At 49.2% G+C, this 25,642-nt stretch overlaps 7 protein-coding genes across 7 annotated transcripts; 4 read left to right on the top strand and 3 right to left on the bottom strand.

The window, feature by feature from the left end:
• Nucleotides 1–140: 140 nt before the first annotated feature.
• ASPBRDRAFT_190923 (uncharacterized protein) lies at nt 141–1,008 on the top strand (the record flags this gene model as incomplete). The annotated part of the gene is made up of 3 exons (XM_067620303.1): nt 141–156; nt 231–620; nt 731–1,008. The coding sequence occupies 3 exons, from the start codon at nt 141–143 to the stop codon at nt 1,006–1,008; spliced, it is 684 nt and encodes a 227-aa protein (XP_067484880.1).
• A 238-nt stretch (nt 1,009–1,246) lies between these two features.
• ASPBRDRAFT_112768 (uncharacterized protein) lies at nt 1,247–5,728 on the bottom strand (the record flags this gene model as incomplete). The annotated part of the gene is made up of 5 exons (XM_067616690.1): nt 1,247–3,797; nt 3,912–4,135; nt 4,398–5,381; nt 5,433–5,586; nt 5,640–5,728. The coding sequence occupies 5 exons, from the start codon at nt 5,726–5,728 to the stop codon at nt 1,247–1,249; spliced, it is 4,002 nt and encodes a 1,333-aa protein (XP_067484879.1).
• Nucleotides 5,729–5,981: 253 nt separating this feature from the next.
• On the top strand, nt 5,982–8,326 carry ASPBRDRAFT_61165 (putative transcription factor Rap1). Its single transcript, XM_067628285.1, has 5 exons — nt 5,982–6,431; nt 6,483–6,568; nt 6,679–6,919; nt 6,979–8,241; nt 8,299–8,326. Exons 1-4 carry the CDS (start codon nt 6,303–6,305, stop codon nt 7,831–7,833), a joined length of 1,311 nt encoding a protein of 436 aa, XP_067484878.1. The 5' UTR covers nt 5,982–6,302; the 3' UTR covers nt 7,834–8,241; nt 8,299–8,326.
• Nucleotides 7,767–9,408, bottom strand: ASPBRDRAFT_36853 (chromo domain-containing protein). The gene is made up of 7 exons (XM_067623591.1): nt 9,261–9,408; nt 9,059–9,191; nt 8,965–9,007; nt 8,817–8,896; nt 8,375–8,759; nt 8,299–8,324; nt 7,767–8,241 (listed from the first exon to the last, which is right to left on the bottom strand). The coding sequence occupies exons 1-7, from the start codon at nt 9,265–9,267 to the stop codon at nt 8,223–8,225; spliced, it is 693 nt and encodes a 230-aa protein (XP_067484877.1). The 5' UTR covers nt 9,268–9,408; the 3' UTR covers nt 7,767–8,222.
• Nucleotides 9,409–9,547: 139 nt separating this feature from the next.
• On the top strand, nt 9,548–12,059 carry ASPBRDRAFT_36852 (chaperonin-containing T-complex subunit CCT5). Its single transcript, XM_067623590.1, has 11 exons — nt 9,548–9,717; nt 9,781–9,798; nt 9,863–9,911; nt 9,986–10,079; nt 10,133–10,216; nt 10,278–10,567; nt 10,621–11,269; nt 11,323–11,460; nt 11,520–11,700; nt 11,758–11,846; nt 11,911–12,059. Exons 1-11 carry the CDS (start codon nt 9,708–9,710, stop codon nt 11,953–11,955), a joined length of 1,647 nt encoding a protein of 548 aa, XP_067484876.1. The 5' UTR covers nt 9,548–9,707; the 3' UTR covers nt 11,956–12,059.
• Nucleotides 12,060–12,789: 730 nt separating this feature from the next.
• On the top strand, nt 12,790–15,013 carry ASPBRDRAFT_36851 (FAD-dependent oxidoreductase). Its single transcript, XM_067623589.1, has 6 exons — nt 12,790–13,411; nt 13,504–13,970; nt 14,039–14,099; nt 14,162–14,357; nt 14,418–14,496; nt 14,576–15,013. The coding sequence occupies exons 1-6, from the start codon at nt 12,989–12,991 to the stop codon at nt 14,730–14,732; spliced, it is 1,383 nt and encodes a 460-aa protein (XP_067484875.1). The 5' UTR covers nt 12,790–12,988; the 3' UTR covers nt 14,733–15,013.
• Nucleotides 15,014–20,866: 5,853 nt separating this feature from the next.
• On the bottom strand, nt 20,867–21,400 carry ASPBRDRAFT_243573 (uncharacterized protein). Its single transcript, XM_067622049.1, has one exon. The coding sequence runs from the start codon at nt 21,290–21,292 to the stop codon at nt 21,002–21,004; it is 291 nt and encodes a 96-aa protein (XP_067484874.1). The 5' UTR covers nt 21,293–21,400; the 3' UTR covers nt 20,867–21,001.
• Nucleotides 21,401–25,642: the final 4,242 nt, after the last annotated feature.

Raw genomic sequence — 25,642 nt, 5'->3', positions numbered from 1 at the left:
TATCACTTCATTGCTCCATCAACAAATCGCCAACATCCCCGACCGGGATCCAATCCACAAACAACTTCTCTACTACCTTTAAACCCCTCACCCACCCCGCGCCAGCAAACAAACACCAACTAGCTACCACCGCCGCCATCATGTCCACCTACGAAGGTAAACTCCAACCTTTCCTACCACAATACTAAGAGAAAACCCCATTACTAATAACGAAAATAAAATAAAAACAGTGGAACACAACACCACCGACCCCTCTACCACAACACCCAACAATAACAACAGCAACAGCACAACCCACCGCCGCCGCCGTCCCGACCTCTCCACCTTCTTCTCAGCCCTCTCAGAAATCACCCCCGACGAAGCGCGTCATCGTCCCCATGCCGTCCCCGTTCCCAGAGACGTCAGCGCAGCATTCTATTCCCTAGCGGAGGCATTAGACATGATGCGCCGCGAAGGCGGCGGCGGAGCATCTATCCCCAGCGAAGGAGCACAAACAGGAACCGGAAATGGCAACAACGACAGCGACAATGACCTCCTCACCACAATGATCCAGTCGCTGCTAAGCACAGCCGAAATGCCACCTAGGGAGGTGGAGGGTGCGAGCGAGGAGTTTTGTGATCGTGCGTTCTATACCCACCCATTCATATCTCATCTTCCTTCCTTCCAAAGGAAAGATCAATTATCAATATTCTGGTTTGGCTAACTATTTATTGGTTGTTGTCTGGTATAGTCCTCGATCGCGTCCCCCGTACCGCATTGAACTCCTCCCAGGTCTGCCCGATATGCAATAACCCGTTCCTGGAGGATGAGTACCCGCTTGTTGTGAGGCTGCCGTGTCATCCGACGCATCTGTTTGATTTGGAGTGTGTGAGGCCGTGGTTGCGGTTGAGGGGCACTTGTCCGCTTGATCGGACGGATTTCGCTAAGCAGGAGAGGGAGAAGGCTGAGGCGAGGAGGAAGTTGGCGGAGGAGGATGAAGAGGAGGAGTGGGATGGGATGTATGCTTGATCCCTACTCTATTATCTTATATTGTCTTATGTTAGGTCTGTTGAGTAGAGGGGGTGGAGTTGGGGGTGTAATGAAGTGTGTGGGGTGGTTGGTATGGAGTTGGGGTTGTGATTATGGGGAGGAAATGAAATGCGTGCATATAGTTTTGTTGGGTATGGTATGGTATCTATTTAACTGTATGTAGTTGTATATTTCTGTACATGTTCACGTCCTGAATGAATAGTGATGATGATGAGTGCTACCGCTTATCTGCTCCATCCTTTGCGCGGATGGCCAGTTTGCCTGCCTTGTCGATAACTGCTTCCAGTCCGCTCCGTTCCAGCATCCCTCCTTCGTCCTTCGCCACTTCCCGCGCTTCCAACTCCTCAACCATCTTCTGGTTCTCGCGGTTGCCCTCCAGCAAGAACTTCAGACACATGACGGCGTGTTCCTTGATGTAAGGGTTGTGCGCATCAAAATTGGTGCAGGAGAGAATGGTCTCGACACCGCCGTAGCGACGAATTTGGTCCTGCACCTCGGGACACTTCCAGACGAGAGACGACAGAACAAGCACGACAAGTTTCTTCAGGTTGCGCCATTCAAACTCAGACGGATCTTCGGTGATTGGCGGGGATTCGGCCCGAGAGCCGGGGGCATCAATCGGGTCCGGGTCGCCGGGGTCGTATGGGCGTTCGACTGCAACCGGTGCTGGTGCTGTATGCTGAGGCTGTTCTTTGGAGGGGCTGTTGTGTCCCAAGTTGAGTGCGCTCAATTGACCCTTGGGAATGCTGGCTTCGAGCTCCTTGATCAACGTGACCAGGTCGTAGACAATCTCCCACTTGACCAGCAGATTCTTCCAGTCGTTGTTCTCCGTGAGCACGGCAAAGAATTCAAGGAACTGGTAGACACCCTCGTACACCCGCTCCATGTCCCAGAGATTCAGCGGGAAGTCCTCAGGCAAAGCCCGTCCAGCTCGGATTTGACCCTGTAGATAGATCAAGGCGCAAGTTTCGGGGATGATGTTGCCGCGGAAGATCGTGAAGATGTACCGGACAGTAAGGATGTCAACTCTTGAAAGCGGAGCCGGGTTTTTAGTCGCGGTTCCGTTGGGCTGCGTTGATCCTGTAACCGATGCAGGTGAGTACTTGGCTCGGAAGATGTGCGTGAGGATCTTGACAACCACTGCCTGTGCGGGTGAGATGATGTCCTTAGGTTGGCCGAAGTCGGAGTATGCATGAGACATTAAACCGTTTCTCAAGACCGCATCCATAATCTGGACCATCATCTTGAAGTAGAGTTCGTCATCGGGGAGATCCCACGCAGCGATAAAGATCAGTAGCTCGCGAAGTAAGTTCCGACCCGTCTCCTGAGTGAGCAGAATATGACATCTGAGAGCTTGCATGTTCCTCGAGCCACTTCTCTCCCCACCCTTCAAGCCGAAACTATCCACAATACCAGCCTGGATGATCATTGGCAGAGCCTCGATCTCTGCAGGTCCCAACACAAGTGGGATATCAGTCAAGAGACCCCGCTGCTGGTCGCCCGGCCGGCCGCGATAGTCGTCGTCATCCTCGTCGTCCTCCTCTTCTTCTTCCTCCATACTTCCATCTGCAACAGCCTCCAAGCTGCGCGAGTCATCGTCGCCCACCGTGCCTGCATCACCAGTGTCGTAGTCCTGATCACCATCGCCAATCTGGGAGCTCTCTTGCAACCGGGCCATCAACTCATCCTTAGCCTCCTGCAGTGTTTCTGCCGCCGACTGTGCTGAGCGCGGCATGCTCATATCTTCCTCCATAACAGTCGCGTCGCCACCTGAAAGAGCGCCATAATCTCCGAGGTCGGGAAGATCAGTCCAGCAGACACGTGGGAATCCAGCCGTTGCGCTGCGGTCAATCGTGACAATCGCCTTCTTGCGAGGCGGTTCATCTTCTGGCAGAGCAGGAGGTAGGTCCTTAGCCCTGTCCTGCAGATCAGACCATCCATCCACCTTAGCTCCGAGTATGGCGGTAAGAGCGGCACGGATCTCCTTCACCTGTTCCGGATCCTTCCCCATTTCCTGTATCGCAGTCAAATCGCGGCCAAGCAGCTTCTCCATGTGGTCCTTGATGTTAGCAAGAAGCAGCATGGCTGCCTCTTCCTTGATGGTGGCAGGCTCTCTCGGAAAGTTGGAAATGGTCTCCAGCAGCAGATCTTCTGCTGTTTGGTCGTAAAGAGCCCTTATCGGAGGATTTACTATCCTCTCTCCGGTCTTTACGATGGGTGCCATCCCTTCCTGCTGGCTGCACGCAGGGTCAAGGGGCTCTCTGGGCTGGATGATGTTCGAGTCACCAGTGGAATGGTACCCAAACAGATCCAGCCATAGTACCATCTTGCGCTGCTCGTTGTGCATGATGAAATTATGCAAGAACTGCAAGCAGGTGATAAGGAGACGCTTGTAAAGGTTGACAACCTTTTGCCAGCGCTCTTCATTCCTTGCATTTGTCTCCCCGTCAAACCCACGCGCAGTTACTCTAACGCAAGTATCTACCAGGGCTAAGATCCGCTGATCGAAGCCTTTCTCCGCGGCCATGTTCTGCGCCTTCTTCGTAGTGGCGAGGAGATTACGGGCGATCGTACAGAGATCATTTAGGCGTTCAATGTCCTTGACTAGCGAAAAGTAATTGTAGGCTATTAGGTTTGAGGAGGAATGATCGTAATTTGCCGTCGGGGGGCTCTTCCAGGCAAATGATTGGGATTCGAGGACCGGGATCGCCTTCGTCAGTACATCTGTGAAGCCCTGCCAGATATCCGGTGATAAGCCGAGATTATGTCTGTTTCACGAGAGAATGGTCAGTATGCAGGAGTGGAAGTGCGTGGCGGAAAGACGGTGGTGGGCCACTGGACAGTGACGCCGACCCCAAGACAATATAGAAGCATAGTCGTACCTGACGTCGCTCTCCTGGTGTGTCTTGTAGAGAATCTGCTTCCCAGCAGAGAGCATGTGTTCTAGGCGTTTGTCGTCAATCATCCCGCGGGTTTCGTAGTGGCTCAAAGTCCCCGTCAGGATGACCTTCAACATGAGCTCCGCGGGGGTGCATTTCGGCTTGACTTCCGCTGCCGTGCGGTCGGCCATTTTGACGTTGCTCGTGAAGAGTTGTAGCACAAGCAGCTGTCCAGCGTTGACCGCGCGAATTATGATCGGGGAGGGGTGTTGGAATAACGACAATGAGGGACGCTCGGTGGAGAAAGATTCATTGACCGTTGAGGGGAATTTTTCCGGCTCCGTCCCGCCAACTGCCCGTTTCGGGTAATACCGAGAAGGTACACATGCACGAGGGCCAGTGAATGTGAAGTAATCTATTCTAAGAGCCAGTATTTATATACATTCCATACATCCAAGTTGAGTTAGCAAAGTAACTATTTTAGACCACCTTTGGTCGAATGGTTAAGCCCAAGACATGACGCAGATTGTTCCAGAATCCCAGATCATAGATGTTGTCAATCTCCTTCATGCTTTGCACCTGAACCCACCTCCGGTCTACTGGAGCGTCCTTGTTGCTTGGCTGTCTGATCTCATTGGAATGCTGCGACAGCAAGCACCCTTCCTTAGGCGGCTCACCATCTGTCAGAATGAGAACCTGATCACTACTTACTGGCCAGAAGGACTGAGCACTCTGGTACTCGGCCAACAAGGGTGAGCTGCCATAGATTTCAGCCTTGCTAGATTTGTAAGCCATACCATCTGCAACCTCTTCTTTCCAGTCTGACCACTTTGAGCTTTCGTTGGTCGTCATACCAGCCCAGATCAGGTAGGTGTGGTATACGAGAAAGGCTCCCGCCAACGGGGCTGTCATGGTCATTAGCAAGGTAATAGCGCCGATGCGAATATCGGCAGCAATAACTACAGCCCATATATTGCAGAAGGCAGTCCACGTTTGCCGAGTCGTCCGCAAGGGTGAGTCCGATGGTATCAGTCTATCGTATGTTTGAAATAGGAGAGTGTATCCCAGACATGATCCGTAGATCAGCATAAGACATAGCGACATGATCATAGAGAGAAAATAGTGGTAGTTGTGAAGCCCGACACAGTTCATGAGCCAAACGCAGTGGTGGTCATGTCGCGCAACGCATGCTTTGCAGATGCTGCAATGCTTACTTCGTGCTGGCTTGACAATTTGACATGTGCGACAACGCTGTCCCGGGTGGAATATGACCTTATCGTATGGATAGCGTTCCATTTCAACTGCGTGATTCCTTGGGGTGATAAACGATTTGGTGGTAACGCTTGCATACAGCAAAACATAGGGCATGGTGGCAAGGATCGGAATCCAGATACGGTGGACAGTGGAAATTCTAGGCCAAGCAGTTGGGATGAACATACACTGCCCTGTAATCATAAGTGATGAGAAGAATATCTGATATTCAGAGTTAGAGGAGACCGTTGAATATCAGACACATGGACTAACAAGGATCAACGGGTGATTCTCATGTAGAATGTAACTACCGGAGCAAGTCCAGCAGTGAGACAGCCAGCCATTTAGTAGCCAGCTATCCAGGTAGAGCAGCCCATTGGGGATGTGTATCCAAAGAGCTCTATGCAGCCAGCCAATGGGAGTTTTGCTACAGGAAGCATCTATCAGTCACGGCCAATACAACGAAATGCTGCAGCCTACCGAAACGCAGGGAGTCTCCCGAACAGCGCCACGAAAACAAAAGCAGAGATCCCCAGGATCACAAGGGCAATGGTTCTTATGACTCCCATCGCGAACCGATGTTATATCGTAGCTGAGAGAGTTTCTTCCAGGTCAGTCCGTTGCTTGCCCTCGCCCTGTTAGTACGAGGCGTACTTGTAGTGCGAACAGTAGTGCAGGTCAGAGCTATGAAGAAAGGATAATGCCACCCTGTCGCTCAGACCAGAGCTCGCATTATCAGTTGACAGGCTTTGGAGCGCCTGCTTGCAATCACTATCTCCATGCTGCTGATGCTGCCGCCCAAGTGTCCGCCGGGTATTTATTTTCGAGTAGCAAGCACGTGATTCAATTGCCTAAAAGGGAAGAAATGGGCGTTACTACTGAACATCTCAGTTTGGATCCATTCAGATTAGACTTTACCTGTTCTCCCATCTCTAATGCTGAATTTTGACTTGTCCTTTGCATTAGTTTCACACATGTTGATGACGCTAGTTCCAGGACTGAAGAACAAATACCTTCACTTGCATTCTTCATCTGTGGTTTGACTTCCTCGACGCGGGGACACGTGAACACGTGATAACGTGTTTTCTGTATACTTGCGGGTCTACAACTAAACACGTTCGCGCCGTTTGTCTGACTATTATAATGACTGAAACGAGCACTACAGAAGATAGTGGGGTATCAAAAGAGGCAGCAACGCCCCTTTTTCAAGGGAAGCAGTTCTGGTTGTCTCACAACATCCCCCAAAGGAAGTGGTTCAAGGAATTGATCGAGGTACTACAACTATGCATTGCTATTAGGAACCCGTGACTAATGCTTCTATGGAAAAACGGCGGCACTATACGACTGTTGGAGAAGGATGCAGATATCAGATTGGTTGATCATAAGAGAAAGAACTTGCCCTCTGACACGTGAGGTTCCCTGCCAATTGCCATCAACCTATTTGTGTCATAACATCGCTCGATAACAGCACATGAGGTGTTTATACTCCTTCCACTCAGTGGACGCTTACAGAATATAGGTACTCCTTTAAATATGTCGAAGATTCGCATCGCCTGGGGAAGTTGCAAAATCTAGAGAACTATAGAGCTGGGCCTTCTGAAGCACGCCCCGTAGGGGCCTCCAACATTCCCACCAGGGGCCACAAGGTCTACTATACTCTCGAAGATGACCAGCTGCTCTGGGATTGGATGCAACCTCACGAGAGAAACTCCAAGGCTTACATCAGGGGCAACAAGATCTACCAAGAACTAGCCGAGAAGGTATCCAGAATTCACTCTGAGCTGTTGGAACACAGACATACTAAGCGTTGGCCCAATAGCATCCAAGGCACACGTATCAATCATATCGAGATCGATACTTAAAGAAGCTCAAGGGACATCCACGTCCTGGGGGTATGCCGGAACCAACCGACCAACCTGTATCTGATGGGCCATCCAATTTAGCTACTCGCGCGGTCCAGTCTGAGCCTCGAAGAGGGTCTGTGCCAGGGGCTGAGTCTATTGCGACCCAAGCGAATGATAATAAAAGGAAACGGACTTCAGAGGATACTCCCGGAAAAGGCAATGTAGACCTCACTAACAAGCCAGCCTTTAAGAAAAGAGCTACCGAAGTCAACATCGATCTTCCAGACCCTTTCATCTCCCAGCCTCTGACAGAACAGGCTGCAGCATCACATATAGTGACAGCATCCAACGGTCACAGACCCAACCCTGCGGTAAGCGAGGCGGAGGAACGCGGGGTGATTGAAAGATCAAAGGCTCCAGCCACGGAGCCACACAAGCCTTCACAGCCAGATCCCTTGTTTCTAGAGCTCCCATTCTTGCCTTCTGATAACGAGCCAGAAGAGGATGCTACAGAGCAGGATATCGATGCATGGATCGACGAGCGACTTCAAACCGGAAAGGCTCAACATGAGGAACAAATACACCAAGCACTGCGGTGCACCAGCATGGATCCAGACTTAGCTGACAGGGTTCTGGCCATCCTGGTAAAAGGGAAACCTATACCGGATGACATGCCCGGTGTTTGGACACCTGAGGATGACAATTGCATAGAAGGAAACGAGACTCGAGGCATTCAACGAGTCTTGGAGAAGCATGGTACGGAGGCCTTCAATAATCGCTGGGAGTACCTCAGCATGGTTAGAGAGGCCGGTCTTCTAGATACCCTTTAGATAGGACTGCCGCAATATCGATATTCGAGAACCGCGAGCTAAGTATAATGTACATGAATCCTGAGACGCTCCAAAGACACATAAGACAGAAGTCTGGAAACAATTGATACCCAAAGAGGAATAGTGCAAATTGGTTCGTGAAGACCTGGGGCAGCTGGTCTAGCCCCGTTGTATTCCGGTGTCGGTCCCCCTCAAGCAGGAGATCTGAATGGAGGTCGATGTCGAGACCACCGTAGGCCGTTGTCTTACACTTGGGTTATTTGAAACCGGTAGTTGAAATTTCACAAAACACCCTATATGCTTGCTTCTTCAACCCTACGTTGCAATTGCGCCTGTCGTAAATTAGATGATGATAGATAAAGGACCCGAACTTTAACGATTGGAGTATTTCAGCCTTCCTTGAAGACCCTAACGAGAATGATTAGCATACGCTCATATTATAAGGCGAAAATAGAAATGGCTTACAGATGTGATTCATAGAACTCAAGCATCTTGCTGCAAGTTAGCGCCGACAAACAACCGCGGACCCCAGATAACTCACCTTCTTCGGGCACTTGTCGTAGCACATTTGTAAGTTGACCTTTGACTTTTTACCATTCTTCCAGCTAATGAACGCAAGTAGATTTGATGTTCCAGGCTGGCGTATAATTGTTTCCACGGTGTCGACATCTTTTTCCCAGTTGCGAGTTGAAGGAACCCACGTAGATGTCTCGTCGCTTTCACCTCCATCGCCTTGCTCTTTCTCTGGTGACTCTGTTGCTGTTTCAGCCCGCGACTTGCGGCGTCTCTTCGGCTCGGGTGTGTTCTCTGCAGCTGACTTTGGAGGCCTCCCAGTAGACTTGCGCTTCTTCGATTGCGGTTTCGGCTTTTCAGGACGACCTCCCAGAACTCGAAAGTACTCTTCGACTATATCCTTCGCGCCTTCTCTATCCAGGACTCATCAGTATCGGTGAAGGCGTAGTAAGCGACATCTGGTAGCATACAGCAAATTCTCTTCTGGTTCCAATGTCAAGTCGGCGGGGTCATCGTAGCCCTGCCACTTGACCTGAAGAAGGAGGTCGCCCTGCCACATCATTAGCCAAAGCATGCCCTTCTGGTCAATTGGACGCATGTGTAAAGGATGTCGCGCACATTTTTTGCCCATTCGTGATTCACAATCTTCTCAACGATGTATCTGTTCACGTCAATCCCTGCTCGCGACTAGGTCGCATGCGCGCAAGCTTACACATCCTCTTCTTCCTCATCCTCGTCCTCGTCCTCGTCGTTATCCTTAGACTCCTTCTTTGTTGACCGAGCATCGTCGTATGGGATTGACTCGCCGCTCGACGATTCGTCATCGGAAATGTCAGGTACCGGCGCTGAAATGAGGTTAGTTTGACGGTCGATCACAAAGAACAACATGGATGCGTCAGTTTGCGGCTACTTACGGGGCATTGTCCTGAACGAGGCAAAGCTGAGAAGTCGGGAAAACAACTTGGCGGATCTCACGAAATATATGCTCACAATTCAACACGATCAGAGAGTGAATGAAAACAAAATAGACATTAGCGACGGGGCGACAATCAACAAGCTGAAGGTGAAGTTGCTTTGGGCGCAGATGAAATGCCGAGTCGCGCGGGCGCGCGGTGGAAAACCACGCTATACCTGATATGGAAAGCAGCTCACTAGCCCGCTTTGGACATCTCCAGAATTTCGAATTGCAAGTGTGCCTCCAAGTCCCTCCGCCGTCCGGTCCTCTGCCTTTCCCCCCGTCACTCCGATCAACTGTCCTGGGAGTCTTCTTGATCCGTTGGCTCCTGTCTTTGACCCCTTTGCCGGCTTCTTATTTTCCGACTCTCTGAAGTGGGTTTCCTGCCTAGTGGCAGACCGTCAAAATGGCGATGCGTATGTTTCAAATACCCCTCACTCGGCTTTTACTGTACTAACATTCTTTGGCCTCATTGACAGAGCTTGATCTTTCTCAAGGTGAGACCTTTCGCTGTTCCGGACTCGCTTTGCTATCGATATCCGTTGCTGACAATTACATCAGCTTCTGTAATGAAGGATGAACAGGGCCGGCCATTCATCGTCGTCAGGGAGTACGTTCCGATATATCAATATAAAGCGAACGGTTTCCTTCAGGGCAGGTGGCTAATCCGGTTCTACATCACAGTCAAGGAAAGAAGAAGAGACAACATGGCACGGATGCGGTGAAGTCACACATTGTTGCCGCTAAGACGGTCGCCAACATCGTCAAGACCTCCCTGGTACGGACCGTCACCGGACTGACAGATCTATCAGTAATCTAATAAAACTGTAGGGTCCCCGTGGTCTCGACAAGATTCTGATTTCTCCCGATGGCGATATTACCGTTACGAACGATGGTGCCACTATCCTTGGCCAGGTTTGTCCTTCACCATCGGCCGCTACACTCGAAATATCTCTGACTTGTTGATGATGGAAAGATGGAAATTACGAACAACGTCGCCAAGCTCCTTGTTGAGCTCTCGAAGTCTCAAGATGAGGAAATTGGTGACGGAACGACAGGTGTCGTTGTGTTGGCTGCGGCCATGCTGGAACAGGCGTCCGAACTCATCGATAAGGGCATCCACCCTATCCGAATCGCAGATGGATACGACCAGGCTTGCGAAATTGCCGTTGCACAACTCGATAAGATCAGTGACGAGATCCCCTTCACTAAGCAGGATACTTCGAACCTGCTCAAGGTTGCCAAGACCAGTCTGGGTAGCAAGATGTACGCGGGTTTTTCATTTCGTCATTGAAACCTCCATGCTGACCGTGAAACAGTGTTTCCAAGTCTCACGACCAGTTTGCAAAGATCGCTGTCGATGCAGTTCTCTCCGTGGCCGACCTCGAGCGCAAGGATGTTGACTTCGAGCTGATCAAGGTTGACGGCAAGCTTGGAGGTGCCCTCGAGGATTCCCTCCTCGTCAAGGGTGTCATTGTCGACAAAGATTTCTCCCACCCTCAGATGCCCAGCGAGGTTCGGGATGCCAAATTGGCTATCCTGACCTGCCCATTTGAGCCCCCGAAGCCCAAGACCAAGCACAAGCTCGACATCACGTCAGTTGAGGAGTTCAAGAAGTTGCAAGAGTATGAGCGGGAGAAGTTCACAGAGATGATTCAGAACCTGAAGGACTCTGGCGCCAACCTGGTCATCTGCCAGTGGGGTTTCGATGATGAGGCCAACCACCTTCTGCTTCAGAACAAGCTCCCCGCCGTTCGCTGGGTCGGCGGCCCTGAGATCGAACTGATTGCCATCGCGACCAACGGTCGCATCGTTCCTCGTTTCGAGGATCTGAGCTCGGAGAAACTCGGAACCGCAGGTCGTGTCCGTGAGATGACCTTCGGTACCACTCGGGAGAAGATGCTCGTCATTGAGGATTGTGCCAACAGCCGTGCTGTGACGGTGTTCGTTCGTGGAAGCAACAAGATGGTCAGTTCGAGGAGGTATCAAACGATATGTGCAGGATGCTGACTCCCCTTTAGATCATTGATGAGGCCAAGCGTTCGCTTCACGATGCTCTTTGCGTCGTGCGTAACCTGGTCCGCGACAACCGTGTCGTCTACGGTGGTGGTGCTGCTGAGATTGCTTGCTCCATCGCTGTTGAGGATGCCGCTGTCAAGGTATGTTAATATACCCTTAGAATATGCATCTATTCCTATGCTAACTATTCTATCAACAGAGCCCCGGAATTGAACAATACGCCATGCGCGCCTTCGCTGACGCACTGGATGCCATTCCGATGACACTTGCTGAGAACTCTGGTCTCAGCCCTATCGAGACCCTGGCTTCGATCAAGTCTCGCCAGGTCAAGGAGAACAACTCCCGCCTCGGTGTTGACTGCATGATGACCGGCAACAACGGTACGTACAGGGCATCTATTGAAACCCCTGGCAATTTTACTAACCAGCCGTCTATAGACATGAGAGAGCACTTCGCCATCGATCCCCTGATCGGAAAGAAGCAGCAGCTGTTGCTTGCTACTCAGCTCTGCCGTATGGTTCTCAAGGTGAGTCATTGACCAACTTCGCTCTTATACACTTTAGCAACGCAGCTAACTTGAATCGAAACAGATCAACAACGTCATCATTGCGGGCGACGAGGACCAGGAATTCTAGATTTCTTCTGTATACAGGTTTTTTTGTTTCGATGGCTAAAAGTGACACAAACACTGGCGTTGCAGTCATGCGGAATCGATGATACTACATATAGTTCTTGCAGGTAATCAATCAGTCTCGGTGATGCTATGGATTACAAACATAGCGGATACATAGAATCAGTGAAATGACAGAAATGACATTCAACCAGTTCTTAAGTAGTTGATATGCACTGTAGTTTTCCGATCTGATCATAGACTGGCAGGTAGATGTCACACGCCCAGCTTGTAGCAGTATATACTAGTCGGAATGATAACAAGCAGTGACTAGTTCTATCTCCAGCATCTACCCACACACGCCAAACAATGAAATCACCGTATTTCTTAGACCCTGGCTCCATACTAAATCTCCATAGATCAGAATTTCAAGTGTGAATAATGAATATATTATCAAAACCTCCCTATCTACTAGTGACCCCGCTTAATATTCCCCAGCCTGCTCTCCCAAGCTCGGTAGATATCGCGAAACCCTGTGTATGATATTCACTTTCTTATCAAACCACCCCGATAATGAGTCTAAGAAAGCCAATGCACTTTTCCGGATTCACCCTCCTCAATTGGATCACAGATAGTTATCTAGCCATTTGGAATACGCCCCGAGCGGATGGGGGGAAAAGGAGGGTAGGGTACATATCCGCCCGAGGCGGGTAATGCACCACCACCATAGTGTGAAGTGCGCGGCCCGCCACCCAACCCGCCCGCCTGTGCCAACCGATGGAACCCTTCAGTCACGATAAGGAAAATAATGGTAACTTTGAGAGGAGTTCGAAGTGTATTGCAGATTGCTATGGTTGGTGGTAGATCACGAGAAGTTTAAATAGATGGATTTGTCCACGTCAGAATCGTGTTGGTTGATTCATTCTTCATCGTTTTGCATAGTATACCATATTGACATATATTTTGGTAACTGTTACTGCTACTACTACTTCTTACTTCTTTTCTCTCTCTACATAACGAACTTCACGACTGGTATATACTACTATACTATCACTACTATGGGCTCGACCGGTGAATCATCGTGGCGCCGCCTGAGCGTCGGTGTTGTAGGAGGTGGTATTGGTGGGATGGCTGTGGCCATCTCACTCCGTCGAGCAGGTCACGATGTGACTATCTATGAGCGTCATGACTTTGCGGGCGAGGTTGGAGCGTCGGTTTCGTGCGCGGCGAATGGCACCCGCTGGTTACACGAATGGGGTGTCGATGTTGCTAAGGGTGATCCGGTTATTCTGCGCAAGTTGATCAACCGAGATTGGAAGACTGGAGAGCCCGTTAGTGTGTATGATTTGGGGGACTATGAGAAGCGTTGGGGTTATGTCTATAACATGTTTCATCGGCAGTATATGCATGCTATGTTGAAGGACTGTGCTACGCAGGAAGAGGGCGAGGGAACGCCTGCGAAGTTGAAGGTCAATCATCAGGTTCGTCGTGACGTAATCTATACTGTTTCCCCCTTTGGGGAGAGAGAACTCGATCGGGTGATGTGGCATGCTGATTTTTGAGAGCTATACAGTGCAAAGATATTGACTTGAATTCCGGATTGATCTCCTTTGCCAATGGAGAGACTGCCCGGCATGACTTGATCGTTGGTGCTGATGGTATCGGCTCAGTTGTCCGTGGAATTATTGGAATTCATCCCGAAAGAAAGCCTGCAGCCTCCAGCTGTTTGCATACTAATGTGACTACGGAGGAGGCTGTTCGGCTGGGTTTGGTCGATTACTCGAAGAACAGTGCGCTCGAGTACTGGGGTGGCCAGGAAGGCAAATGGGATAAGATCGTGCTTTCGCCTTGTAACGGTGGTCGCTTGCTGTCGTACTATTGTTTCTTCCCTCGTGAGTTGGGAGACTATGCCAATCAGACCTGGGGTGGTGAAGACCGTCCCGTCGAGGAACTACTCGCGCCTTATCCTCATCTTGATAGTCAGGTCCTCTCGCATCTGAAAATTGGCAAGGAAATCAGACCATGGCGTCTCTGGGTGCAGTGAGTACTCCGATAATACGCTTCCATCTCCCTGTTCGATTGGAGCTTTTTGTACTGACGGTAGGCAGCCAACCTTACCCATATATCACCAGCAACATGGTTTGTCTTCTCGGTGATGCAGGGCACCCGGTATGTTCTGACCTACGGACTTGGACACACTAAGCAGAATCGACTAATGCGTTATACTGCAGATGATGCCTCATCAGAGCCAGGGTGCGTGCATGGCAATTGAAGATGCTGCTGCCTTGGGCATCATCTTCAGCAAGGCGCACTTCAAGGGCGATGTCGCCGACGCACTGTCAATCTACCAAGAAGTTCGACTGCCCCGGGCCACCAAAGTTCAAGCAGCTTCGGCAAAAGCAGCATATAACATCAACGAGCGCATTGGTAAGACAGGCCCTTCATGTCGATTGCAGCAGAATGACTGATTCTGACTATTTTAACCAGGCTTCTCAAGCAATACCGACATTGCCACCTATAAGGTTGAGGATGAGAAGAAGAAACTGACAATTGAGGAGATGAATGGGTGAGTTTGATAGCCCCCTTTGTTCTTTTCGTTGCACCCTTGTCCTCTGTCCTCGTCCAGAGTCTAACAATAGAGCCAGATATGATATGCACAGAGATATCGAGGAAGTCATTGCCACACGAAGGGGGCTTCCGTACACAGGGAAGTTCATCAGAGGGTTACCAGTCGGCTTGAAGCTTGGAAATGGGACGGTCGTCGGGGAGGAAGAGGCTAGCTCATTTCAGCCTCGGATCTGAGTACAGCATGCGGCATGCTAGTGCTTTCTTTGGCGCAGCATTAGTTTCGCGCCGGTGGAGGAGTTCTTTCTTTTGGTGTTGTATTGTAGCTAGCGTGATCATGATCTGAGATTGTACTTGAGCAGCTAATAGCATTCATTCTTTCATTCTACTATGGGTTAGTGTGCCATGTACGGGGCAATCTCTCGGGGCCTTCTCGAATGCGCCCTTCACATCACGGCAGTGATAGACCATGTGCCTAATCCTGGAAGTATTGAAATAGTTCTGTATTTTGTTCTGTTATGAGACATTTCAAGTTTATACCATCCTACTGGCTGGAACCATCACAGAGCACAGAGTTCCGATTCGGCGAAGGATGTACTGGCGCTCCATAGTTTCTATTCTGATGACCTGTAGAGTCGATAGGATCAAAATTCGGGCGAAGAGGGCCATGTGCTCTGTGTGTGCTCAGACACGGAGAGATGGATCAGCGGGATGTGGAGACGGGAAAAGGAGACGAACAATGAGCTGACAGCTCAGCATGGGGTTAGTCGGTGATTGTCTGATAAAAGTACGATCGGCAGATGCTGGGAAATGACAAAAACATTGATCGAATGAGCCTTATCGGACCATATTATACCAACATATGCATTGGAGCTATCCATGACATCTGATAGGGGCAATCAGAATGGGTGGAAATCATTTCCACGAAGGAGGGTGAGGGTGATCTGGTGACGGTCGTCTGATCAGCGGGCGATAATGCAATTGTTATTCGGCTGCCTCGTCAAGACTGAGAAGGGGAGCACGGCCATCCATTAGCCCGGCGACTACCTTCTGTCCTTAGTCGACAACGCGGGAAGGAACAGACAGCATTGCACATCAACATCCACTCACAGCCCATCGCGGAGGATATGATCGATAGCGCACAGGCGTGGTAAGCCCGATGCAATGCATTTGCTCAGATGACCAGCAGTGAAACTCTCCCGTAAATAGCAACGTCGCTATGCGTCGCAAGAAGAAGCAAATCCAACTTCTAGACTCGGTCGATCGCGCCTATTCAGCCGTGACTATGCAGCTGATGTTCTACCAGACAAGCCAATTTCTGCGCTTCTTCCCGGGGTCCTTGCTCAGAAGCCGGTCCCTCCAATGATAATGAGTCGCCTATGGTGGGAAGTCATCGAGATCCCTGCACAACGGTGGAAAGCTCTGCTCATACGAGCTTAGGAATAGCCGCCCGACAGGGGTCTTTCGTCTACTCACAACGCTGCTTGAGACGACATCACTGTCGGAGGGCTGGAGGTATCTCCTGGTTCTAATCCACCACATCCGCCTTCGCTACTGCTCAAGAGTCTATCTCTTTCGCATAATCGTTTGTGTTGACTGAGTCTCGTGGAGGAATTTTCAAGATAGTCGCTTACTTGACTAGGAGGCATATAAGTATAGCGAAAGCATGGGGTCATCCTTTCTTGAGATGGGACGACGGAGCGGCCATCTAGATCTCATTCGCCTAGTTCCACTGCGGGCATGAAACCAGGGAGCAACCTGATCACCGACTAAGTTGCCGCAGATTCAAGAACTGTCACTGCAATTCAGTTGCACATCCTGAACACGGCCCTCGTGACAATGTTGTCGTTAGAAATGCATATGCCTGTTTCTCGCTCTGATAATCAAGAGGAAAACATTTTACCCAAAGGTCATGACATAGCTTGGTCATGAGGACTTGGCTGGGTAATGAACCAACCGTACGAACCGATGTGCAACCGCGGCTTGCATCTGCAGGTAACGTATCTCGTATGATCCAGTCGCCCAGACCTTCGAAGGCAGGCATGGCTTTGTATGAGAAACGTCAAACGTATCCGCAAGGGATTCTCAATCCCCAATAATCAAAGCCAATTTTCAGTCATTGTCATTCGGTTAAGAGTCCCGATCAACTATATGTGGATTTCTGCCAGATGTTCCATGACATCCCGTTAATTATCACTACTGTTCGGTGTGTAGGAACAGAAGCGCGGGCACTTTAGGGTGTCTTTTGATAGAAGTATATTGAGTATCAATGTGGTTACACTCGTCCGGTGCCTCAAGCCGCCTCATCGATCATCTTGAAGCGGCTGTCTGATAGAGCAAGGAGCACCCTTGCGCCTATGACTAGCCAGAGTGAGATGCAGAGAGGCATTTGACCCTGTCCGGAGAGTATTGTCTCGAAATCCTGTTGTCAAAGAATTACTGGATCAAGTTTAATCTCGCTATCATCAGTATAACATCGCTTGTAGAGGATCATCCATGGCCGCTGTTGACTCACCTTTCCTTCCGATTCATTGCTCAGACATGAGTCGTTTGCAGGTATGCGTTCACTTTGCATATACTGCATGTTTTCCATGGACTCAATATGGAAATTCCATTCGATTGCGGTCAAGGAAACTTCTTGCATCTTGAGAGCTAGATAGGAAGGCGCAAGATCGTACTCGGAAGTACCTCGATCTACGATCCGTCACCGCTGTTTATCATGTGATCCGGTGTATACAAGAGCGTTCTGGCGGTATTTCGTATCGATGGAAATTATATCTGAATTAAGCTACAACCAGGCCGGCGTAGGACATCTTTGTTGCTATGAACAGAACACTGTTTTGGTAGCTTGTGTATGGCTACGGGCTTGCTTATCCCCAGCAGATGACCAGAAAGCTGCTTGGTATCTACAGAGTACCTCCTTAGAATGCTGATACCGGACAAGGATATCTCCGATTGACGCACACAGGCCTGAAGCAAAGTCAAGGATGCACGATTGTTGTAGAGGATTGATTCAGCGGCCTCGGTTAAAGCGGCGAGGTCCCGAAAAAAGTAAGTCCACGCAGCGCCAGGAGACAATGCGCAGCGGTTACCACCCGCCATCACATGGCTGCGAGCATCGACGTGGCCGGCCTCCGTTCGCGCCAAAATCCACCATGATTTTGTCTCGTGGGACCTGCGCAGAATCCTTTCCCTTTTCTCATGACAGCAACGGACAATCGAGGCGTCAAACGAGGTGCTGTGGCGTGTTTGCAAGGAGATGCCTTACAACACTGCTAAGCAATCACCTGTCGTCGCTTCAACGTTGGCAGTGATATCTTGGGCGCCATTTTTTCTATACCGCTACTTCGGACTTGGGCGTTTTCAGCATCACACGACTGCAGGAGGTGATCCTAGCATCTGATGATGCTCACCTTTGGTATGTGCCTCTCTTTCTTTGGTCTCTCACTGTAGCCTTACTGTATGTTAGAATTCGTAATTGGAGTATTTACAGTATTTCAGATTATTTCCGTCAGGTCTGTTGTTCTGTTGTTACCATGCACTCTCTCCCTTGGTACCTGGTAAAAGTACTACATGAAGTCAGGTACCAGCCATGTGAAGACATATATCTGAACATTCACGAGGATATAGATTTATAACATCAAACTCCGATACAGACCATCTGGGGCCTGTTTGATTGGCACATCCGAATCGCCAGATATACACCTCTCACCCCTGGCTATGCGATCCGATTAGCCCGTTCACTCTCGACACCTTATGGACCGAACCAATAGAGATAGCCAACGCGGACTAATTTCTCTCGCTCTAGTTGAAAGAACCCTTAGATCTAAGCCAATAGCCTTTGCAACTACCTCTGACATGAAACGGAGTCTACAGCAACTGCCGATTAGCTGAGAAACATATCCGAGGTGCAAGTCACATGGATGGAACATGGCGGCTGTCAACCTAACTCTACCGACTCTTTCTGGGATACCTTATATTCCCAAGGTCATGCGACAGCCGGAATCGGTGCCTGATCTGCCTAAACTTGAACCAATCTCTCCTTCGTACTACACTGATCTGGATTTGCCTTTGTTTCAGCTCATGTTGAAAGGATCCAGCTACTCCAGCTACTAACTAATACTTACTTGGCCGCCCCCTAAACTCACTCTTATGAGTGTGCTATCCAACCATACCCATTCGGCAGATGAGGACGGTTATGTTGTGGGAGCACGCCCATACAGCAATGTGACAAGTCTACTTGATGTTCCCAAAGTGGACTCAGCCAAACTTACTGCGGGGAAGGACTACTAACCCCGGAAACTCCTGATCCAGTTACCGAGTCCCCATGGGCCCAGCCCGCCAACTGGCCGCATTCATCACCCATGAACAACAACTAATTATCTAGTTATAGCAGAACAACACGAGTATCATACTTCCAGCAAACAACAGACGAGTCTCAGGTCCACAGGGCCTAGAATAATAGATCGACCATAGCAGCTCCAACACCTAGCGTATGATGACTCCTACCTGTACCCTGCAGCGACCGGGCCAGTCACTATGATAGCTATTAACCCACATTAACGGCGGTATCAGCCAACGTGTAACAAAGCGCCCTAAATCAGGCAAGGAAGAAGTATACAGCCCTGTCATCTGACACGAGGATTTTTCTCCCATCATCCCGAATGAGAAACAATCAATGATTTTGATTACTCTTTGCTTTTTCTTACCCCCCTCATTTGCTTTTCCTAGAACCAGGTCTCGGGATTCTGCCATCGTTGCACAACGCCAAAACTAAATCTCAACTAACTAGTTAGTTGGGAGCTACTGTACTTACTGCACATGCACTGATGATTCTCAACGGACTCCATACTTACAGACTGCATGATACTCTAGACCCTACCTGTTCATGTATGTACTTAGATGGGTACTTACATGAGTGGTGGAGGGGGCGGTGCGCAAGTCACTGCCACTTGAGTAATTGATTGTGTTTTGGTCCAGTTTGGCGGTGGGTTGAGGGGGTCGATCCCAGCCGGACAAGGTATCTGTGAACATGCCTGTTGACCCAAATACCAGGACATGCAGATGCTATGACGATTATCCAGGTAGCTTTATTGCCTCATCCTGGCTTCTACTTCTTCGGAGGCATCACCTTTATTCAACAATCAATCACAAGCGAATACTTGTATAGCGATACTAACAAATCAAAGGGCGCACGGTATATCTATGGTGTACTCCGTAGTGCTAGTTAATATCGAAAAATATGTAAGTATGCTCTTAACTTACATAACTAATGACCTACTTTCTATTTATTGTCTTAAGCCATACATACTTGGATTACGTCCGTCCCTGAATCAAGGAGTGAAACACTACTACTACCACCATTATTCTTCCTCAGCAAAACGGAGTATCCCTGAAGAGACAACCCGCTCGAAACTGAAGCCTACTTTCGGACAATTAAAAAGCTTGCGTGATATATGTAAACGAATTAGATAAGGAGTAGTTAAGTAGTTGTTATCTCAGATAACTATCATCTATCTATCTACCTACCTAGAGGTCTCCCAATTCAAGGCAATCAAATGCATGCATGGATCAAGATAAATACCGCATACAGTGAGCTAGCTAGCTACTCAGGTAGTATCGAATCGTACAGTTAGTTACACACTGTGATTCCTCGTTTTCACCTTGGTGGTGGGGGACGATCAATCCGGGGTAATTCCGTGAACGTGCACTTTCATTCTGCAGATTGAGGGAGAGAATGAAAGAGGTGGCAAGTAGATAATAGTTAGGTAGGGAGGGAGGTGAATACACGTTTGGTTTTCCTTACAGAGCTCAAGCTGGCAAGACAGAAGGAGAAAAGGGTAGATAGATGGCTTACGTGTCTAGTCAGGAGAGAGGGATTGTTGATGGCTGGTGGATGATGAAAATAGTTAGCATGGAGGAGGTCCGGGTCCTGGCCCCGTGTTCCAATACAACAGAGCCACTGCTATCTACTTTGTACTGCTGCTACTCATTCTTCAGCTGTGAGAGTTTAAAGCTATGTTTTATATTGGTTTTATCGCGTGGTAAGGATTGGAGGGAAGAAGGGGAGAGGGGGGAAGACGCAGCAGCATGGAAGAAAAAAAAAAGAAAAGAAAGGACAGAAATCGAATTTAGTTACCATAATAGGCTTCCCGGAGCACTCACTCAGTCAATCAATGATGTGTGTGGTCATGATTTGTTTTTCCTTTCTCTTTCCTGTTCCTCAGATCCTTGAAATGCGATCCGCAACCCTTGCATTTACGTGGAGAACCTACCATTTCCCCCTGGAGGTCAAAGCGAGCGAGCTGCGAATTTGCATGATCTGGTAGCCGCTAGGCTGGGTTCTCGAACAAAGGTCGGATTCTGAATCGGTCTATTTGCTAACCAGTTCCTGGTAGATTGGCCCTTCCTGGGTTACATGACAACAATTCCTCATGGGGTTTGGCTGGTCCGGGGGATGCGGCCCGGAAATATGGAATGTGACTTGTTCAGGAGAAACGGCGGTGCTACGTACCACGTCGTATGGCATTCAATGGGAAGACACGAATAAGCAGTGAAAGGTAGCGAAAAAGATGGGTAAATGAAAGAGAAAAAATAAGATAAAATAAAATAAGAGACCGCGTATGTATATTGTGCTTTGTGCGCCGGAGCAACCAACACACGTTAATGTTGGCCGGCTCAATTGAGTGGTGGTAGTACGCGGCTGCCCTATTCTGTGTTCCCGAGTCGTTATCCCTTCCAAGTGCATATCCCGGGAGTCGATATCCGTGCGCAAATCCAAGCTTTAAGCTATGCATAAAGAATTCAAGGGCCGGAGAAAGTTTTGAGATCGTCCCCAAATAAGGCTAGATTTCAGGAGGCAATTTCATCCCAATATGAGGCAATATACGCCCTGGTGAAACAGTTTACATATGGGATTTGTGACCCCTGGGGTTACGAATGGTATCGACGACATTCTCGGAAGTTTTGGGGACCGTCAGAAGCTCCCACACACATTCGCTTTCATCATGGGATGAACGACGTCGATGGCCAATCCACTACTACTCCAGGTGAATGCCTGAGTGTATGGCACCAGCCACAACAACATACCGTAGATCATGTCGCGCAAGATCCAGACGGTTCTATGATCTACAGTGCCGTACTCAGTAGAGTTGAGGCCACTGTGTTCCTGGCTAACGCCCTACTTCGACCAGTCCAAAAGAAGGAACGGCAGACTACCTATAGAGGAAATAGGGCAATAAGGCGTTGTGTTCACACAACAGCATCACCGTCCCTGTTGTTCCCAGCCTGCGCGTCCTGTCGGATATCTGTGGTGGTGAGTTAAGGTCGGGCGGGAGTACTCCGTAAGACACCTGCTGTTTATCATTCTTTGTCTGCAAGCTGCAGTTGATGCATGGTGCGTTATCCGGTGCTCCTAAGCCGTTGTTTGACGTGATGCAGCTGCCTCCAGTAGCGTCCTTCCAACCCCGTTGGCTTCTAGTTAGCAATCGATCATAGTCGTTTCAGCACTTTCGCAGGTCAGGAGAGCAGTGAGCATTGACGGAGCCGAGTAATGGCCGTACTGGCGATACTGTTTCCATACGGTTCAATGTTGTGTATGTGTACGTGTGTGTGTGTATGCTTGCTAGAGAGTCAACTCGGAGCATCCACCTCGATTGAGCAGGATGTGGTAGAGACGGATGGATAGACATGGAATCCCCTTCAGCCGCGACCAGTGGCGCATTAATGCCGCGGGACAACCCCACATCATGTGACGGGGTAGCGGTCTTGTGACTTGAGGGTGGGCTTCGCCACTGACTGTTTGTTTCGTTTTGCCCCCACGTTAAAGGGGGGCGGGAGATGAGGTAAGTTTGGTAACATCAGTCCTTCACTGTTGTAGCTCGCTATCTAGCTAACTAGCTGTGTTTCGGTGACTAGTATCTAGGCTGGCAGGTATCTGCATCGACTCGCTTCGACGCCACGGAGCAATAGTCGCCTCTGCATATTCTTCCAGCAAGGTAGTTATCCTGATGCTGCCGTTGGTCCTCGGCAACTTTTTAGTCGGCATGGACGTCAGCTCCCTCGATCAAATATGTGGATTGCTTTTTCTTGCCTTCCGCTGGTATACCCCAGAGTTCCCTCGGATGCCCTCATCTTTTGACGGATTCACCCGAACGATTGAGGTCATCTCGAACAATGACAACCAATTGTCGATGAACAAGTTGGTTGACACCCTCGGAATTTGTTAAGCTCTTCCTACGTTTGAAATCATGAGATAGCGGGTTTCCAACCCATGGTGTAATTTCATCTCTCGTGCATCATCATCACCATCATCATCCGGAGAGTTTACCTGGATAAGATCACCATAATGCGGAGAGTATGGAGCATTTCCCAACCCATAATTAGGGAATGACTGGTCTCCGCCATAAGCTTAACCGGCCAATGTGCCCAAATAAGCATGTTAGCTCCGTAGATTTCTGGAAAAGGGCGTCATCCATGGAATTCACTTCTTTTCTTCATGGCACACACACCCCCTGCAAGAGGTACGCCTGATGAACATCGGAGTGTGGTCGAGTGGGTTAGGGCGCAGCTACGTGGCTCCCTCTAGAAGCATCGCTGTGGAACGATTCCATGCATGAAAGATGGCAGCTGAGCACTTGGATCATAGCAAAGCGGAGGTGTCCGCTCCCTCAGCTGCAAGCGAAGCGAATAAGCTCACCATGTTGGCGGGTTTTCCCTGATTTCCACCTGCCAACGGAGCTCTGGTGCCTAGGAGATAATGCTGCTCTTGATTATTGTCTGCATTGAATATGCAAGAAAGACGGGTGTGGGCTCAATTATTAGCTATTGAACTCTTGCTACTACTACTTGCTTTACTTTACGTGCGCAAATGCCGATCTTGGTCTCCCGTCTACTTATCTAGTTAGTACTTAAACTATCTATGTCTAATTAATAGTCAGTAGTAGTTATTGGTAAGAGTTTATATCATCATATGCGGGGTTTACCTGGGCCATCCGTCCGTCCCTCGATAATTAACTTCTTTCCCCAAACAAATAAGAGAGCGTATAGTTAGTTAGTAATGATGTCTTCTTCCCCATGCTACGGGGCATTCCGTAGTAAAAACAAACGTTTACTATCCGGCAATGCGATCGGCTTTAACCATCAGCAAGTGACCACAATGTGAACCGCCTTGCAGATCGTTCAACGTCGCGACTTACTTCTACTCGACCAGGGCCTTGTGAGGCTTGGAAACTCCCTTTGGGCCCCAATAAGCCGACGAGGTCACGACCCCTCCACCTCCAGCCCCTTGAACCTTTGCTTTTTAATTATTATTATTATTTTACTTTTTTTTTTTTTTTTTCTGATTAAATCTTCCCGTATTTCGTACATCGGAGAAACCATAAGATCGAAGGTGAATTTGGTTTTGAATGAAGATGGAAAGAACAATACTATACGCCAACGGGAAGAGCCCGCCTTGGTGAAGCAACTTCAGTATACAAGCAGATGACGGGCTTTACTCCGAAGATGAAACAGCAACTTTTTACTTTACAACTCATCCATCAGGTGTTCGGAGGGAGAAGAACCTGGACCTTTGACGTGGAACATCACATGATTGTGTAAAACGTGGGCTGACGGGCTGGGAATTGGCACTGGCTGTCACTTTTTCCAAAAGGGCAGTACTGGGTGATGGTGAATCGGGCGGATCTTTTGAATCCTAGTTCCCCGAACCACTCACCCGGGGATCCGCGATGAAGGATCAAGTGTGGCGTTTTAGTCTATTATAGATATTGTTATTATTCGCAACGGGGCGTTTGGGAAGTTTTTGCAAGGCCATGTGACAGGAAAAAAAAAAGGGGGGGGTGGTGGAGGGAGAGTGGAAAGGGAGGGCTAAACCGAACAGGCGGGTAATCAACCCAACCCAACTATCTAGTTAGTTACTCCCTGTGAACGATTGTATCATACAGTACTTCCACAATCGTGTCTTTTTTTTTTATTTATTTTGCTTGGGGGATAACTATACAGCTACTTACCGTTTGAATCACAAGTACTAGTGACAGCTGGCAGGATTATCGCCTTGTGACTATGGATGGGGTGAGGAATGAGCGACCACGAATACTCTGTTGTTAGGTCACATCAGGTTTAGGTATACCAGTCTTCTGAGACCGGTATTCGGAAGGGATACATAGTCATTGGACATGTGTACTTTGTTTCTCAAATCAAAGTTGCTTTGAAGTAATCGTGGCTTGGAGGGCAAAAAGGCGTTGAAGACTGCGATCCAGGGTACAAACATACATAACTGCTGCAGACTTCAAAGGGCGCATTGAATTGATAAGAGGAGGAACTATGTAGGTGTAAGATGATCATCCAGATCGGAAACGCTGCGCTCTTTCCCCGGTATGCGACTCCGCCTGGGGCATTTTGCGAAGGTACATACCACTACCGGCTAATAAGAAGGAACAGCGCAAGGAAGATCAGTGCTCAGACCATTTCAGCCGAAAATGATCAAACCATCCACGTCGACATATCATATGGATATAGGGAGTCAGAGTTCGAGCCGACACGCTTGAGCCTAAAAGGGGATCAGGTTCGATAAGTTGGGGATGAGGTCAAGTGCCGGAATGCCCGGTTTCAGAACCAGGCCGGGTAGTCTGTGTGTAAGATGTTGATGTCCAAGAGATCAGGTAACAGGAACGTGGCTTGGGGGAGGCCCCCAGAATGTAGATAGTAACGTTAGTTGCAACCCATGGTTTTCTTAGTCACATTTGGATATCAAGAATCTGCCCGAAACTAAGCATGTCCGTGACGAAAGCAGTTGAACTGAATCGAGGAATAAGTCACTAAGTCAGCAGGACATAACGATAATATCCCAGCGGTGGGTGGGTGAAGTGTCAAATGCCCCTGACGAGGCGAGGGATTAGGCACGGTGCCTAGTTTGACAGTAAAATGGATTCTGGATGCTGGGTACAATGATGGAAGTGGCTATCATCGTTAGGTCTTCAATAGTAGTGATCATTAACCCGATCCCTACGCCAGCCCTGGCGAGTTGACAAGTGCGGAGTGATATCAGCAGCACTTCGCCTCGGCCAATCGTTCGGGACCCATTTTTGAGAAGTCAAGTGACCCGATCGATTGACTGGTGAACTGTTAAAGATGCCTTGCCCTTAGTC

This window comes from Aspergillus brasiliensis, assembly GCF_001889945.1.
Source record: "Aspergillus brasiliensis CBS 101740 unplaced genomic scaffold ASPBRscaffold_1, whole genome shotgun sequence".
In the NCBI taxonomy this organism is placed as follows: domain Eukaryota; kingdom Fungi; phylum Ascomycota; class Eurotiomycetes; order Eurotiales; family Aspergillaceae; genus Aspergillus; species Aspergillus brasiliensis.
The sequence above is the reverse complement of the archived record's forward strand: the minus strand, read 5'-3'. Positions and strand labels throughout refer to the sequence as shown.

Bases quoted from the DNA above. Each gene is read 5' to 3' on its own strand.
- ASPBRDRAFT_61165 (XM_067628285.1), top strand. From the start codon at position 6,303: ATGACTGAAACGAGCACTACAGAAGATAGTGGGGTATCAAAAGAGGCA. The intron at 6,432-6,482 runs GTACTACAACTA...ATGCTTCTATGG, and splicing joins GGTTCAAGGAATTGATCGAG to AAAAACGGCGGCACTATACG. The intron at 6,920-6,978 runs GTATCCAGAATT...TTGGCCCAATAG, and splicing joins ACCAAGAACTAGCCGAGAAG to CATCCAAGGCACACGTATCA.
- ASPBRDRAFT_36853 (XM_067623591.1), bottom strand. The intron at 9,008-9,058 runs GTAAGCTTGCGC...TGACGTGAACAG, and splicing joins GATGAGGAAGAAGAGGATGT to ATACATCGTTGAGAAGATTG. The intron at 8,760-8,816 runs GTATGCTACCAG...AGTCCTGGATAG, and splicing joins GAACCAGAAGAGAATTTGCT to AGAAGGCGCGAAGGATATAG.
- ASPBRDRAFT_36852 (XM_067623590.1), top strand. The intron at 9,912-9,985 runs GTACGTTCCGAT...TCTACATCACAG, and splicing joins CCATTCATCGTCGTCAGGGA to TCAAGGAAAGAAGAAGAGAC. The intron at 11,701-11,757 runs GTACGTACAGGG...AGCCGTCTATAG, and splicing joins CATGATGACCGGCAACAACG to ACATGAGAGAGCACTTCGCC.
- ASPBRDRAFT_36851 (XM_067623589.1), top strand. From the start codon at position 12,989: ATGGGCTCGACCGGTGAATCATCGTGGCGCCGCCTGAGCGTCGGTGTT. The intron at 13,971-14,038 runs GTGAGTACTCCG...GACGGTAGGCAG, and splicing joins CCATGGCGTCTCTGGGTGCA to CCAACCTTACCCATATATCA. The intron at 14,358-14,417 runs GTAAGACAGGCC...TATTTTAACCAG, and splicing joins TAACATCAACGAGCGCATTG to GCTTCTCAAGCAATACCGAC.
- ASPBRDRAFT_243573 (XM_067622049.1), bottom strand. From the start codon at position 21,292: ATGCATAGCTTAAAGCTTGGATTTGCGCACGGATATCGACTCCCGGGA.